Genomic DNA, 15,038 nt, shown 5'->3' on the forward strand with positions numbered 1-15,038 from the left:
GGGGGTACAGAGGAGGGTCCGGGATGGCAGGGTGTCTGGGAACTAGGAGGCGGGCTGGGATGTGGGAGTGCGGATGGCGGGATGCAGGACGGCAGGGTCAGGACTTGGGAGGATCCTGGGTGACCCATCCCCGTGCGAGCGGAAGCCCCCTCCTGGCTCCCCAGCCGCGCCAAGACCAGGACCCGGGATGAGTGAGGAGAGGAGGATGTTTTGACTTGTGAGCCTTGACCAGCCAGGACCATAATGAGGAAGCTAGTTCATCCAACGCTGGGAGTGAGCCAGGCCAGTAGTTCGCAAACAGTTTAGTCTTAGGACTCCTTGACCGCATTAAATACTAGTATATGAGGACCCCAGAAAGCTTCTATTTGTGTGGGTTATTTTATCCATATTTAGCTTATTCGAAAGTTTTAAAACTTAATTCATTTAAAAGGAACAGGAATGAACCCATTACATATTTTTTATTGAAAAAAGAACTATATATATTTTCAACCGTAACGAAAAATGTGCTTAAAGGAGTGGTATTGGTTATGTTTCCGCACATCTCTTTAATGTCTGGTGAAATAGAGGATTACCCACTTCTCTGATCTGTTTCTGCATTCAGTTTGTTGCCTAACACACCCTTATGTGGCCCCTGCTCAGGTCCTCTGCGCCTGACTTTCTTTTTGCCATTATATTCTTCTCTTGGCCCCTTCCATGCATCACATCTCAGCTTAGACATCACCTCCTTAGAGAAGTCTTTCCAACCACGTTGACATGTGCACCCGTTGGTCAATTTTATCGCAATGCCCTTTCCAACTTAAATCGTTGAGGTAAGAAGTGTCCAAACCTACGGTAGAGAATAAACATTTATAAGAGTTTCTTTGAAACAAACTTTCTAAGCCAAGATTTCTTCATTTGTAAAATGGACCTAATAATTGTACCAACCTCGTGTAATGGACTTGCTTAAGTTCTTAGCTCAGGGCCTGGCCAATAATAAATGCTTAACAAATGCTACCTGTTACCATAGTCCTTTTCTTCTTGGTCCCTAGTGCAATCGAGTATAGTGCTGCAGATACTTAGTAGATACCTGATATATACAATAAAAATTTAGTCTTTTATTAGTTATTGCACTTTATCATTTAAATCATTGAAAATTGGTAACATGTTGGTGTGCTTGATAACACTTTATTAGCAAGAATAGTTTCATAAGCTCAACATCCCATTCCCTTGTGTCAGGTAATGGGAATGAGTGTTATTCGGTACTCCTTAGTCAATGTTTTGCAGGATATATCTGCAAGGGTCCATTAGTTTTCTGCAAATCTTAAAGCACTAAAAGGTCGATGACTGTGGCTGGCCCTCTGCCACTGAATAGACTTGGTAAAAGGTAGGATTGATGCAGATAAGTCTCTGGAAATCAGTGGGAACTTGACAAAATCTGATACACTGAATTAAATTGATCCCACAGTAAGTAGAGGGTGAGCAAAAGTAGGCTTACAGTTGTGAGTATATAAAACACAGTTTATTCTTATGTGATTCTTTATTATTGTAGTATGTATTTGTATTACAACTGTAAGCCTACTTTTGCCCACCCTGTGTTCTACTCTGGTATTTTTATGTACTCTTCCTCTCACTAAATTTTATAGGCAGGAAGCTCATCCTCCCTGTTCCATCACTCAGAGTTCTGTGGTTAGTTTTCTGGTAACTCAGTTTATGTTATGTTTATGTTTGGAAGAACAGTTATTTCCAACTAGTAAAACCAGAATGTCTAGTTTTCTACAGAATTGAATCATAGGGAGGAGTGCTTTAAATACTTAGAAGATTTTCTTACCTTTTATACATTGCAGTTAAAGTAACCCACAAAGCATACAAATTCAGTATAACTCACTGTTTTCATAATGTGGCACCAGGAGTAAAGTCTCCAAAATGGGGTTAAAGGTTCTTAAAGAGCCAATGCATTCTGTTTGGGTTTTAAGTGACTGTTCCTCAAAGTCAAATTCTGGCAGAAGCACATCTCCAAAATTTTCCCAAAGAGAATAAAATCTGATATTTTTATATAAAGTGAAACCAACAATTGAACTATCTCAACAAATTAAGTGCAGACATAGAACATCAAAATAACTGGAGTTCCTCCCTACCCTCGCTCCACCCTCGTCAGTCCTCTCCTCCTGCAACAGAGTTAATGCACAGTGAGATTGGTGTGAATCTACTAATAAAAAATAACAAACATTTACTAAATACCTACTGTGTTTCTCTGGTGTCCAGAGAAGTTCCTCTCTGACTGGGGGTATGCTCTCAAGGTCTCCCATAATGCTCAGTGCTCACGCTGGCTAAGTGGCCTAACTACATTTAGCTGCTGGATGTGAGGGACAATGGATACAACTTTGATGATTTGTTTTGAAAACAAAAGAAAGGTAGTACCTAGCAACACTTTTAAAGTTGGCACCAACTTACTAAAATTGCTTTTTGAATAACTTGATGTGCTGGGTACTGGTATTGAATTTCAAATCAAAGACGATGGGAACTAAAATGCAGAAGAAACCACAGTAATTTTCATGCAGTGGAAATATAACTTACAGAGCAAAGGAGCTGTTATGATTCAGACCATCCAGAGTGTGGGCCCAGTAGTCTTATGTTGAACGAGAGGATGAGTTACTAAATTAAATCCACTTAAATTTTACTCCTTTCCCCCTAGGCTGAAATATTCAAACATTACTAATCCAGCCCATTTTTGCCTATTTTTTGAAGCTGAGAAACATGCTGGGGTTTCCTGTGTTACAGCCTCAGTGGATGACATTCAATTTGAGGAGACAGCTAGGTAAGGGGAACTGTTCTTCCATGCCCTTCTCCTGAGTGTACTGGTTCATTTATTAAGTCAGTAACCAATTTCCTAACAAAATAAATAACATTTGACCCAATGTAAGTCAGTAAAAAAATTGCAGGACCTACTTCTAATAAACTTGCTTAACTGTAAATTCAGTCCTGATTTTGTTGAGAAATAGCTGCTGGCATTATGTATTATATGCATTCTGGTCTAAGGCATAGAAGGATTTCTTAAAGCTGATTCCTAATGGCTCCTTCTTCTACTAGAAGAATAATCCTATATAATAAAAGGGTAATATGCAAATTGACTGAGCAGTGGAATGACCAGTCTCTATGACACGCACTGACCACCAGGGGACAGATGCTCAATGCAGGAGCTGCCCCCTGATGGTCAGTGCGCTCCCACAGGGAGAGTGCTGCTCAGCCACAAGCCGGGCTGACAGCTGGTGAACAAGCGCAGCAGAGGTGGTGGGAGCCTCCATGGACATCCTCCCTGACTGCTAAAGGGTGCACGAATGTCGTGCACTGGGCCTCTAGTTAATGATAATAAGTATCTCTGTGATGGTGAATTTCATCATTAGGTTGTTGGGTAAACATTAATTTATCTGAGTAAAGATGTTAAATTATGAAAAACATTTTATGTGTGGGAGTGTGTATGTGCCTACCATATCTTGTAGAAAATTTCAAGATATACAAATATCCAAACATACACAAAAGATGAGAAAATAGTACCATGTATCTCCAAAGACCCTTCACCTAACTATGACAATGATCAACTCATGGACACTCTGGTTTTATCAATTCCCCTCTAGATTCCCACACACCTGGACTATTTTGACATAATTCCAAGGGATCATCTGTGAAAATTAAAAATTACTGCAAATTCACACTTATTTGGAAATAAATTAAAGCACTATTATTAAATTTGGCATTTCCAACAGTACATTGTAATAAAATTTGTATTATATACTTTCCATCCTACAGTCTGTAACTTAGGCTTAACTAGTAACCTCATCATTGAAATGTTTTTGCCATTTTGTGTTTGCATTATCAGTATATATTTCTAAAAGATAAGGCTCTTTTAGAGAACATATAATAACAATTACTATACCATTAACAGAAATTTCCAATGGTCTCAAATTTTTTAAAATTTAAACAATTAGTTTATTGAATCAGGATCTAATATGGTTGATATGTCTTTTAACATATAATTTTCCCTTTGTTCATTTCACTTGCAATTTATTTTGTAAACAAACCTGGTCATATTTCTTAAAGAATTTACCACATTTTGCATTTTCTCATTGTATCCCTGTTTAGCATGTTCACATACATTTGTATTTCTTATAAACTATAGTTACGCCAAAAAAAATGATCTGATGGAAATTTGATATTTTGGTAAAACCAGTTCTTGTCAAGAGCATATACTGTCTAATGATCATTATTTAGAACCATTATTTCATTAGATATTGGTAAAATAGTAGTATGCTAAATCTATCTCTTTTTTTTTTCATTTCTTTTCTGAACTATTTGTATAGAGAGACCCTTTATCTCTTTAATTACTTTGTTACCTTGTGGTAAAGTTTGTCCAGGAAAGACAGACTTAATTCTTCCTCTTTATACTAGAGGCCTGGTGCAGTCAGGGAGGATGTCCGTGGAGGCTCCCACCACCTCTGCTGCGCTCGTTCGCCAGCCGTCAGCCCGTCTTGTGGCTGAGCAGCACTCCCCCTGTGGGAGTGCACTGACCATCAGGAGGCAGCTCCTGCGTTGAGCATCTGTCCCCTGGTGGTCAGTGCGTGTCATAGAGACTGGTCATTCCACTGCTCAGTCAATTTGCATATTACCCTTTTATTAAAGAGTTTATACTAATACCTCTAATCAACTAGGATTATATGGTTTTACTTAATTTCTTTAATTTTATGTTTGTATAATCTTGGTTGGTTTGGGAGGTTTGGTGTGTTTTGTTGTTCTCACCTAAGGATGATTTTTAGAGAGAGTGGGAGGGAGGGAGAGAGACAGAGAGAGAAAAAAGGAGAGAAACATCACTCAAGAGGGACACATTAATTGGTTGTCTTCTGTGCACACCCTGACCTGGGCCAGGATGGAACCTATAACCCAGGTATGTGCCCTTGACAAGGAATCAAACCCACGACCCTCCAGTGCATAGGCTGGCACTCTAACCATTGAGTAACACCAGCCAGGGCTAGCCTTGGTATTTGTTGTTGTTGTTGTTGTTGTTCTGTTTTGTTTTATGTGAAATACCTTGATCCTTACAGACATAAGCAGAATTTACAAGAAAAAGGAAGAGAACAGGTGTTTGTTTCTGGTCTGGGATAGTTCTCTAGGACCATGGGGTAGCTGTCACCAGTTTTTAAACCCTAAGTTGTCTTGTCCAGTGAGTTGCCCAATTCTTCTCTCCAATCTAACTGCTTACATTTATCTATTTGGCATTTATTTATTTATATACAAACAAAATTAAGTTAAATAGAACCACATACATTGACTAAGCTCACATACTAAGTAGAAAAATTGATATGTATTTTTATCTTAGCAAAATTACAGATTACTGTGAATTCAAACTTATTTGAGAATAGATTAAAGCACGATTATTAAATTTAGGAATGCCAATGATACAATGTAATATAATATCTATTATGTACTTTCCAATCCTAAATTCTGTAACTTATGCTTAACTAATAACCTCATCATTGAAATATGGTTTGCCAATTTGCATTTGTATTATCAAAAAGGATTTGTGGTAACTAAGTTGATAAAAAGTGAACTCGTATTTTTTATGGTCAACCTGCACCATAAAAAAAGAAAATTGAAAGCAATATATAGGGAACCATATAATTTAGTTGTAAGCCATATTAGATATTTTTTAAATTCACAAATATGTATTGCTTATATGAAAAGTACTATTTGGGCTCAATAGGATATGTGGATGATTATGTTACAATTCTGGAGTGTGGCAGTTGCTCAGTCTGGTGAGAGTCAGATAAACACATAATCATCAGAATAGAAAGTATAATAGGTACATGCCTAGGATGAGATATAAACTCAGTTCTTTGGAGTATTTGAAAAGAGAATTTTGACTGGGAAATCAGTGGTGTTTCATGACAGAGGTAGCATTTAATGAAGGCTACCAATTTGATATTTTACCAAAATATCAAATTTCCATCAGATCATTTTTTTGGCGTAACTATAGTTTATAAGAAATACAAATGTATGTGAACATGCTAAACAGGGATACAATGAGACATAGATAAATGACACATATATTTTCATCAGTAATAATGTGGAGTAAATGGATCACCTGGCAGCATTGAGGGCCCCTGTAAACCTAGAAAAGCTGATCAGTTTTAGGGCCAGCTTGTTGGTAGTTAATATTTTAAAATAAATACCAATTGTATTGGTTTTGTTTATGTGTCTGTTTTGATTCCTCTCAAGAAAACAGCTGTGATATTGTCAAAGTATCTGTTGCAGATTTGGAAGTCGTTTTGCACACAATCTTTGCCAAGGCCCTTTGCTGTTTAAATAGAGGTAGTCAGCTAACATATGTGTGGTTCGCAGTGATTGGCATCTGTTTTTAGTGCATTCTTTTTTATGTTTTCATTAACCTGAATTTTTCACGCACAAACATTATGGATGCGATAAGGTAAAACTGCTCTATGGCACATGCATTTAACTAAACCTTTAAGCCTGGAATGAGCTATGCTAGGATTACTGAGATCTTTTTTTTTTTTTAAATAGAGTTGGACAAGTTATAACCATCAAAGCAAAAGTTACTAGAGCGTTCAGCACAAGCATGGAGGTAAGAGGCCCCTTTCCTTACTTCTGTCATTGGTGCTAATAACGAAATTAGAAAATGCTTATCACATAATACCAACTTTAAAAAAATGATATAAAACTGTAAATGCAATATGGTAATTTTGTGTGCATGCATACACAGACACACATTTTATATTTTATATATGAATAAATAATATACATTTTATATTTCACATATATATGTAACTGGAAGAAAATTAACCTGAGTGGTGGGATTACTGTTACTGATATTTCCTCTGGATAGTTAGATTCCAATGTTATCATTTACTTATTTTTATATTTACCAACTTTTCCATGGTAAATATGTATCTTTCTATAATGAGATAAAAGTTATTTTTCCAACTTTATAGAACATTATTAAAACAAGAGTATTGCTTAAGAATAAATTAAAATGCTAGTTTCATTGAAAAACCAAATGAAAAAGAATGGTGAAGTGCATAACTGAATTTTGAATGGTGCAATCCCATCTGTTGTCTGGATGGCTGAAAGTTTATTTATTTATTTTCTTTTCATTTTAGATCAGCATCAAGGTCATAGTGCAGGACACGTTCACTGGCATTGAGAAACTTGTTAGTGTGGCCTTCTCTACATTTGTAGCCAAACCAGTTGGAAAAGAAAAGGTAAATTTTCTGTGTGAGGGACATATTAAAAATTGCATCAGAATGATTATTAGGAAAAGGACATTCATCTTAGCATGAGAAATGCTTTCCCAAGATTTGTTACTCATCAATATTTATCATAAAAGATCAGTCTGTGGTAATGTTATAGTAGTAAGTACTTTAGACAAAAGAAGATGTAGCCAGTTTGTGAAAGAGGAAAAATACTGTGTTTTAAATTATCTAAAGGTCACATCAGTTTCTCAAAAATATTGCTTACTGGTTTAGTTCTTTTCTTTTGGGGTTATATAACTCCGAGTTGAGTTAAAATATCTTTTTTATTTTAGCAAGAGCAATTTAGTGAGCAGTTGCATGTTTTGGTCCAATCACTTTTTTATACCTGAAGGAAGGATGTCAAAGTTGCTGAGTTATTGAAGTTTAAAAATAAGCTTCAGGGCATCTGGGGTAAAAACACCCTTAAAGGAAGTACTTTGGCCTAATGTATGTGCCCAGTGGACTAGCCTGGCCATTTGCCCAGGACAGCTTTTCCATGGTCTTTTGGAGATTTATTCGTTATCATTTCTTGGCTTTTCTTTTTAAAGTCATCATGCCAACAGGGATGGTCCCAATCTAGTCTAAGTATTTTTATGTGTGATCATTCAATTTAGAATTGAAGCCTTTCACTGCAGGGATTGCTCCAGAGGTGGGCACAGTGGCATCTCCTAGCTCCACTCTGAAAGTGACAAGCAGTACTTCTCACTCTGCCAAAGTGTTCTTCTCAGACTGCCTCAGAGTTTAGAGGTGGGGCAAGCAATGTTCCCACTGAACTCACTGGAAAGAACGACAGAGCCACACTCCTCAGCTACGCCTCACTTGAGCGAGGAGGCACAGAGATGGGCCGGGCTGAGTTAGCCCACCATGGTCCCAGGTAGCAGATATCCCTGCAGAGTTGTGTACACTGGAACACTTCCCTTACTCTCTTCCCAAGATTAAACAGGCCACAGGCAAATTCACATTGCCCAAAGGCATTGCTTTTCAAACTGAAGTTCACTTAATCTATTATATTATTTAAATATAGCTTTCTGGATTGTATCCCAGACCTGCTGAATTAGAATCACCCATATAGAAACTTGGAATCTATATGTTAACGAAGTATCTCAAGGATCCTGTGTTCACTGAAATTTAAGATGTCGAGATAGGTGTTGCCAACCACTCTGTTTTTCCTAAAGTCCCCAGAAATCTCCAGACTCTTGGGAGCTAGAGAATGTGGGGGTGGGTGCAGAGTTCCCATATCTGAGAGCAAGTGACAGAAAGGAGTCCCCCCAACAACTTCTTCCGACACATGAAGGAGAAAACGAGGGCCATCATTTTCCCTCCAGCTTTAAACTTCTCACTCCAACTTCAGGGACTCATGGAATCAGAATGGAATAGTCACACTTCAGTTTCTCCTGAGACTGAAGAACTGTTTTTCTGAAAGCATTTCTGGGAAGTCAGGGACCTTATGGTTCTGCCATAATTGGTTGGCTCAGATAATCTTTACTGTAAAGCATGTTTCCCAGACTAATTTATTTTTCACTTGGTGACATTCTTGTTTAGAACATCATAAAGAGAGCCATGAAAAATCAGTGTTTGATTTGAAGAGATAGGCCTACCTGGATCTCTGTCCAAAGTGAGTTTTTTCCAAGACAGGATGGGCAATGATTAACTAGGCTTAGTCCAACAATTGCACAGGCCAGATCATTGAAGGACTCACAAGACCCCATAGAGCAGCGGTTCTCAACCTGTGGGTCACGACCCCTTTGGGGGTCGAACGACCCTTTCACAGGGGTCGCCTGAGACCATCGGAAAACACATATATAATTACATATTGTTTTGTGATTAATCACTATGCTTTAATTATGTTCAATTTGTAACAATGAAATTGGGGGTCACCACAACATGAGGAACTGTATTAAAGGGTCGCGGCGTTAGGAAGGTTGAGAACCACTGCCATAGAGCATGCTCATGCAAAGCCTATTCAACCTAAAGGAGGCAGAACAGCAGGAGAAAGAACTTGCAGGACATTTGGTCCATGCCAAAAGGTCCTTGATATTTGGTCCTTCACATGTGCCATGACCAGCTAGGCTACCAAGGCAAAAAGGGTTATTATTGGCAATACAGCCACTACACAATTACTGGAACAATAAAACATGAGAGCATTTTAAATTTATTAACCCTGTAAACCAAACGTCTAAACAAACATTATAGACGCTTTGAACCCAGGGGTATTTTGTAAGTGTAGATGTTTTGGACAAGACCAAATGCCCACTAACAGAGAAAGGAACTACAGGCAATCAGCAGAGAGGTTCAAGACTGCCAGGCATTGCTCTCAGGGTCCTCTTCAGTCACACAAAATGTATTTTATCTACATTGGTTTACCAGGTGACCTTTTTATACCCCTCTGGTCATCCAACTAAAACAAGGCTGTGTAAGCAGTTAAACCAGTGCAAGCTATCATCTATCCATTCCTAAACGAATTAGACAAGGCAGTCCCAGGGAGTTTAGACTTGAAGCAGCATATTATAAATCACTAGATATTTCATCCTTACCTTGGCCAAGGGTGAGCACTGGCCTTCAGTGTCCTGGAAATAAGCATGGCGCGACCCCAGTCCAGCTGCAAGGTGTCTCTTCCTGACACGCACAGGTCAGCAGGCAGGCGTTTCTGAAGAAGCTTGAGCCATTGGTTCTATTGCATCATATTTCCAGGCTCCTGGAGGTTGTTTAAAGCTTGATTCTGACGTATTGATTCTTTAAGTTTGCTCATTAGATAACTAGAGGCCCAGTGCACAAATTTGTGCATGAGTGGGGTCCAGCCAGCCCACCCCAATGGGGGCCCATCAGGCCGGGCGAGCAGGGGGGTGGGGCCATGGGTGGTTTGCAGCTGGCCCTGCCCGCAGTTGGGGTTTTGGGGGCCGATCAGGGGCCAGGCCAGCCGGGGTGGGGGTGGCGATCGGGACCTGGATCAGGCTGGTTGGCTGCCGCAGTGCATGTCATAGCCACCGATCATTCTGGTCATTCTGCCATTCTGGTCACTGGGCTTTTATATATATAGATGTTTTCATCATGTGATGAAACTTCCAAACTGAGAATATTTCTTGGTAAATAATAGCTTTCTTTAAAACATCTTTATTCCTTCCTTTGATGTCTAAATTTTGCAAAAGGTAGAAACATTTTTTCTTTTTTTTTTTATAGATAGGAAGGGAGAGGGATAGAGAGATAGAAACATCCATGAAAGAGAAATATTGATTGGTTGCCTCCTGCACGTCTCCTACTGGGGATCAAGCCCGCATCCTGGGCATGTGCCCTGACCGGGAATCGAACCATGACCTCCTGGTTCATGGGCCCATGTTCAATCACTGAGCAACACCAGCTAGGCAAAAAATATTTCCTGATAAGAATTAAGTGGCATCAAAGTCCATCTCCTCATTCATTAATTTGAAGAATTTCTTATTTTGTAGTTCTGTTAACTTTTTTAAAAAAATCAGGGGAAATAATATTTGAAAAACTGCTTACAGTGCATATCTTGTACAAAGAAATAATTGTCTATATTGATTTTTTTAATTTAAAAATATTTTAAGGAAAATTTTCAGTCAAAATGAAATGTGTGTGAAAACACCCATAAATTATTTACTTTGAGTTAGAAAACAATGTGGCATATCATTTGTTTTTGCAAATGTCATGTTGTGCTTTTATAATTTAACAAGGCGATGAGAGGTAAATGTTTTTCTTTCTCTAGATTCATTTAAAACCAGTCACACCTCTAACTGAACAAGACCATGTGGAACATAATCTGGCTTCTGAGAGAAGGAAAGTGCGATTACAACATGAAGAGACCTTTAAAAACCTGATGGAGAAGAGTAGCAAGTTTGAGGGTCAGTACATCTACCTAGAGGAGCTTGAACTATATGACTGTGACAGTGAAGGGTCCTTCCTTAGGGCACACTTACTCTCACCTTATTATTACAGTTCAGTCCTGGTGATACTAGAGATCTTTTCCGACAAACCCAGTGGCTGGAGAAGGAAGGGCCTGGCCATTCAGAATAGAACTGCTGACACCTAAGCCCGCTTTAAGTCAGAGGATCTCCAGGGGAGGAGATGTGAAAGGGCTGTGGGGACCACGCTGTTCTTATTAGTAACTGTGTGCTCAGTAATGGTAGATGAAGGAAGGAGGGACAATGCCGTAAGCTGATCTGGTGTTTCACACTTTACTAAGCAGTTTCTCATCTGTTATTTCATATGAGCTGCATATAATCTCAACAGAGGAAAAACCTGAAACTGAGTAGTGAAGAACCTTGCTAAAGATTACAGGGGATATGAATGGAAGTGATAAGATTCTACTGTTTCTTGGCTCTTCCACAGTAACACTATGATGAGCCAAAGTTCCTCAGTTCTTTGGCGGTGATTTCCTGGGCTCTTTGAGGCCTGGTGGGGCCAGAATGGCAGGGGAAGGAAGTCCTCCTTGCCCCTCATCTGCCCTTCCTATCTGACTCCCATCTCCTGCAGCCCCAAGGGAGATCACCTGTGGTGGAGAGCAAAGAGTGAAATGAGTGAGCCAGCCCGAGCCCCTCTCATCACCAGGCAGGAGGGTGAAGAGGCTCACAGAGGGTCCACCCCATTCCCTTGGCTCTGAAAGCAGACACAGGAAAAAGACAAGGAAAGGAGAAGACAAGAAAGGGTCAGGATAATAATGTGGCAAAAGGAGAAGGAGGAAGAGTGAAAGCATATGAAGGCCAGAGGAGGGAGAAAAGGCAGAGGCAGGGGTGATTGACACCTGTGGGCTTTATTGTTTCCCATGTGACATCATCATGGTCCTGGGACCACCTCACAGACAACCTCTGGGTTGGAAAAAAGTTTTTCAAAGGCTCCTACTCATTGATGATCTTTTAAAGACAATGCCCATTACCAAGTTGACTTCATCATTTACTTACTTTGCTGAGAAGAGTGGGTCTCCTTTTCTAAAGATGACCCCAGTGCTAAAATATGTTTAAAATGCATTTTGCTAAAGTAATCAAATAGCTGCACCGGGGGAACAAGAGCATTACTAGAGAGAAAAATCAAGGTGGAAGGAGGCCACCATGAAAAGGTAGAACTGCGTCACAGAGGCCATGCTAAGAAGCTTGGCCTTTCTCTGTCCTTGATGAGAGCCAGTGAAGGGTTTTGAGCAGAGTTGTAGCATAATTACACTTGATATGGTCACTCTGAAGAGGTGAGACTAGAGGCATAGAGACCAGGCACGAGGGGAGGTATGGCTGCACCAGACAATGATAATAGGGAGAGAAAGGAGGGAAAGAGTTTAAAAAAAAATACAAGAGGTAAAATCAGCAGAATATGGTCATTGATATGGGGAGACAAGTGAAGAAGAAGGCTAGGATAATGCTCAGGTTTCTGATTTGAGCGATTGGTTAATTGATGGTGCTATCATCAATGTGATGATGAAGATGAGGGGTGGAGGGGGCAGTTTGGATGATGAGTTTGGTATAATCTGATAAGCCAGTGGCATAACCAAAAGCATGAGACCAGGACTGGAGAGATCAAGTCTGAGAGACAACGGTTTACAGATGTTAATTCAAATGAAGATAGTACCAGCAGTCACCCTGTGAAGGCTCACGGGACACAGGGCTGTGGGCCACGAATGGAACCTGCTGAACATGGCCATGTGAGAGACGATCAGAGGAGGAGGATGAATCTACAAAGACGATCTGGAGGGACTGGTCAGAGGAGTAAAGGAGAACTGGACAGAGTGGTGTCATACCTCAAAGGAGTAGAGTGACATGAAGAAATGAATGATCATCTGTGTTCCAGGAAGTGAGGAATAAAATTTTTCCACTGAATTGGGACTAGGGAAGTCATTGGTGACTTTGGCAAGAGCATGGTTAGTGGAAATATGAGTGCAATAAATAGGGTATGGGAAAAGAGACCTGCTGATGACCCTGTATTAGAGGAGTAAAGGGGATGTCACCTTTTTCCTCTTGCAGCCAGTGGTCCTGGCCAACAGGAAGTTGCTCTTTTTATTTTCTTATCTCTGTCCTTGTTGCCCATACTCAGACCACTGACTCTGCTCTTTTTCCCAGTGGGCTGATGCAAGGTTAAAAATAAGAACTGTAAAATGGGAATAATAATCTTACTTATTCAATAGGTTTGTGTGAGGATTAAATGAGTTAACACAGATTCTTGATAACAGTGTCAGGCATGTGGAAAATGCTATTATTATTACTATTGTTATTTGAGAGGTCCCCATTCATGGGTAGGATTAGAATAACAGTTAAAGACTGTCCTTTCAAAGAACTTGGCTGTAAAAGGTGAGATAAACAGCCTGGAGCTATGCCCTCAAGGTCAAAGGGCATTGTTTTTTCAGGATAGGAAATAATTGGTCATGGTTGCAGGTTGATCAAGGCTGATCATAGAAATCATTATTGAGGGAGAGATTGACTATAAGAGAAAGAGATAATTGGTATCAAACTTGGTCTAAAACACCTGAAAACTGTTTTGTTTGTTTTTTGTCTTGGTAGAAAGTTACAATGATCTCTGATAGTCTGGCCTTTTTCACTAGTGTCCGTCTATTGGGAAGCGTTGGTGGGCCTGGTGATCTAAGCCTCCTTCACTTGCCACGTGAGCCAGGTGAACTTGGCTCCATTGGCTTGTTCTGGAGTTGTGCAAGTTGTATGAATAAACAAAATCAGCAGCAATTTTCTCTACCTGTCTCCACAACACCAACAGTACTTTGAGTACTGGAGACATTCTGAATTAATGACAGGTACTTGCTACAGTCATTCAAATGTAAAAGTAGAATGATTGCAATTGACTTTAGTTTTATTCAGTTTGTGAGGAAGTTGGGCAGATCAGATCTATATGTCTGGTTTAATTTAGAATTATAGATTTTTTATGTCTTTTTTAAATCATCTGACCAGCCATAAAATAGATTATTCTACATTCCTTTGCACAAAACAACTTTACCTAACTTCATTGATTTGATTTTCTCTTTAGAAATTTTACTAGCTTTCAAAGATATCACAAAACTATGGGGGTATAGCTCAGGGGTAGAGCATTTGACTGCAAAGATATCACAAAACTTAAAGGCAATGTTTCTTAGATATATAAGAGCCAAACCCTGGAGCTTGACGTTGCCATAGAGCATGTGGTTTGTCGACCTGCTGCCCTGTGGATCTGATGGAGTTTGTTTTGGACAGGACATAATGTTCAGAAGGAAGATAGCTAGATCATCTTGTTTTTGAACTATATTTTCAGAAAGCCCAGGGTTCTGTATTGGTTATCATATCAGACATAGAGATTGGAATCTTTTTCGAGATGTATGATTGAAAGGCATATCATTAGAAAAGTGAGAAAGTTGAATCCAAATCACTCTCTTACAGAAGAAACAGGGAAAAGATAAGATTAGATTATGTGAAAACCAGACTGTTTTGGAATGAGCTCATGTACTACTGGCATGTGGAAGCTGGGCATACTGGGAAAGACTTAGATCTGGTTAAAGATTTGGAGCATTTTCATGATAATATTTTAGTAAGGAATCAAATCTCTATGAGCATTGCCCTGTGTTGATCCTTTCTGGCATGGGAAAGAAAACTAAGGCTAGAATGACCTGAATATGTGGAATGAATGTGAAATTGTCCGAATAGAATGATGACACAATACCTAATGAACATCCAAAGTACAAGTGTTGATAGAGCACTGGGTGAGTATGCGTTTTTGGAAGCCTGCAGAGAGGATGGGGTCTGTTTACTGTGCTTAACTTGTGTACACAGCCAGAACTGTGAGCCT

At 39.5% G+C, this 15,038-nt stretch overlaps 1 protein-coding gene across 1 annotated transcript in view; it reads left to right on the plus strand.

The window, feature by feature from the left end:
- Window positions 1-15,038, plus strand: part of ACOT12 (acyl-CoA thioesterase 12) — a 32,047-nt gene that overhangs the window by 312 nt on the left and 16,697 nt on the right. The window contains exons 2-5 of the mRNA XM_023750289.1: window positions 2,725-2,794; window positions 6,550-6,610; window positions 7,146-7,247; window positions 10,999-11,134. Coding sequence (XP_023606057.1) covers window positions 2,725-2,794; window positions 6,550-6,610; window positions 7,146-7,247; window positions 10,999-11,134 — 369 coding nt within the window. The remainder of the gene's footprint in view (window positions 1-2,724; window positions 2,795-6,549; window positions 6,611-7,145; window positions 7,248-10,998; window positions 11,135-15,038) is intronic.

Source organism: Myotis lucifugus, unplaced genomic scaffold, assembly GCF_000147115.1.
Source record: "Myotis lucifugus unplaced genomic scaffold, Myoluc2.0 scaffold_0, whole genome shotgun sequence".
In the NCBI taxonomy this organism is placed as follows: domain Eukaryota; kingdom Metazoa; phylum Chordata; class Mammalia; order Chiroptera; family Vespertilionidae; genus Myotis; species Myotis lucifugus.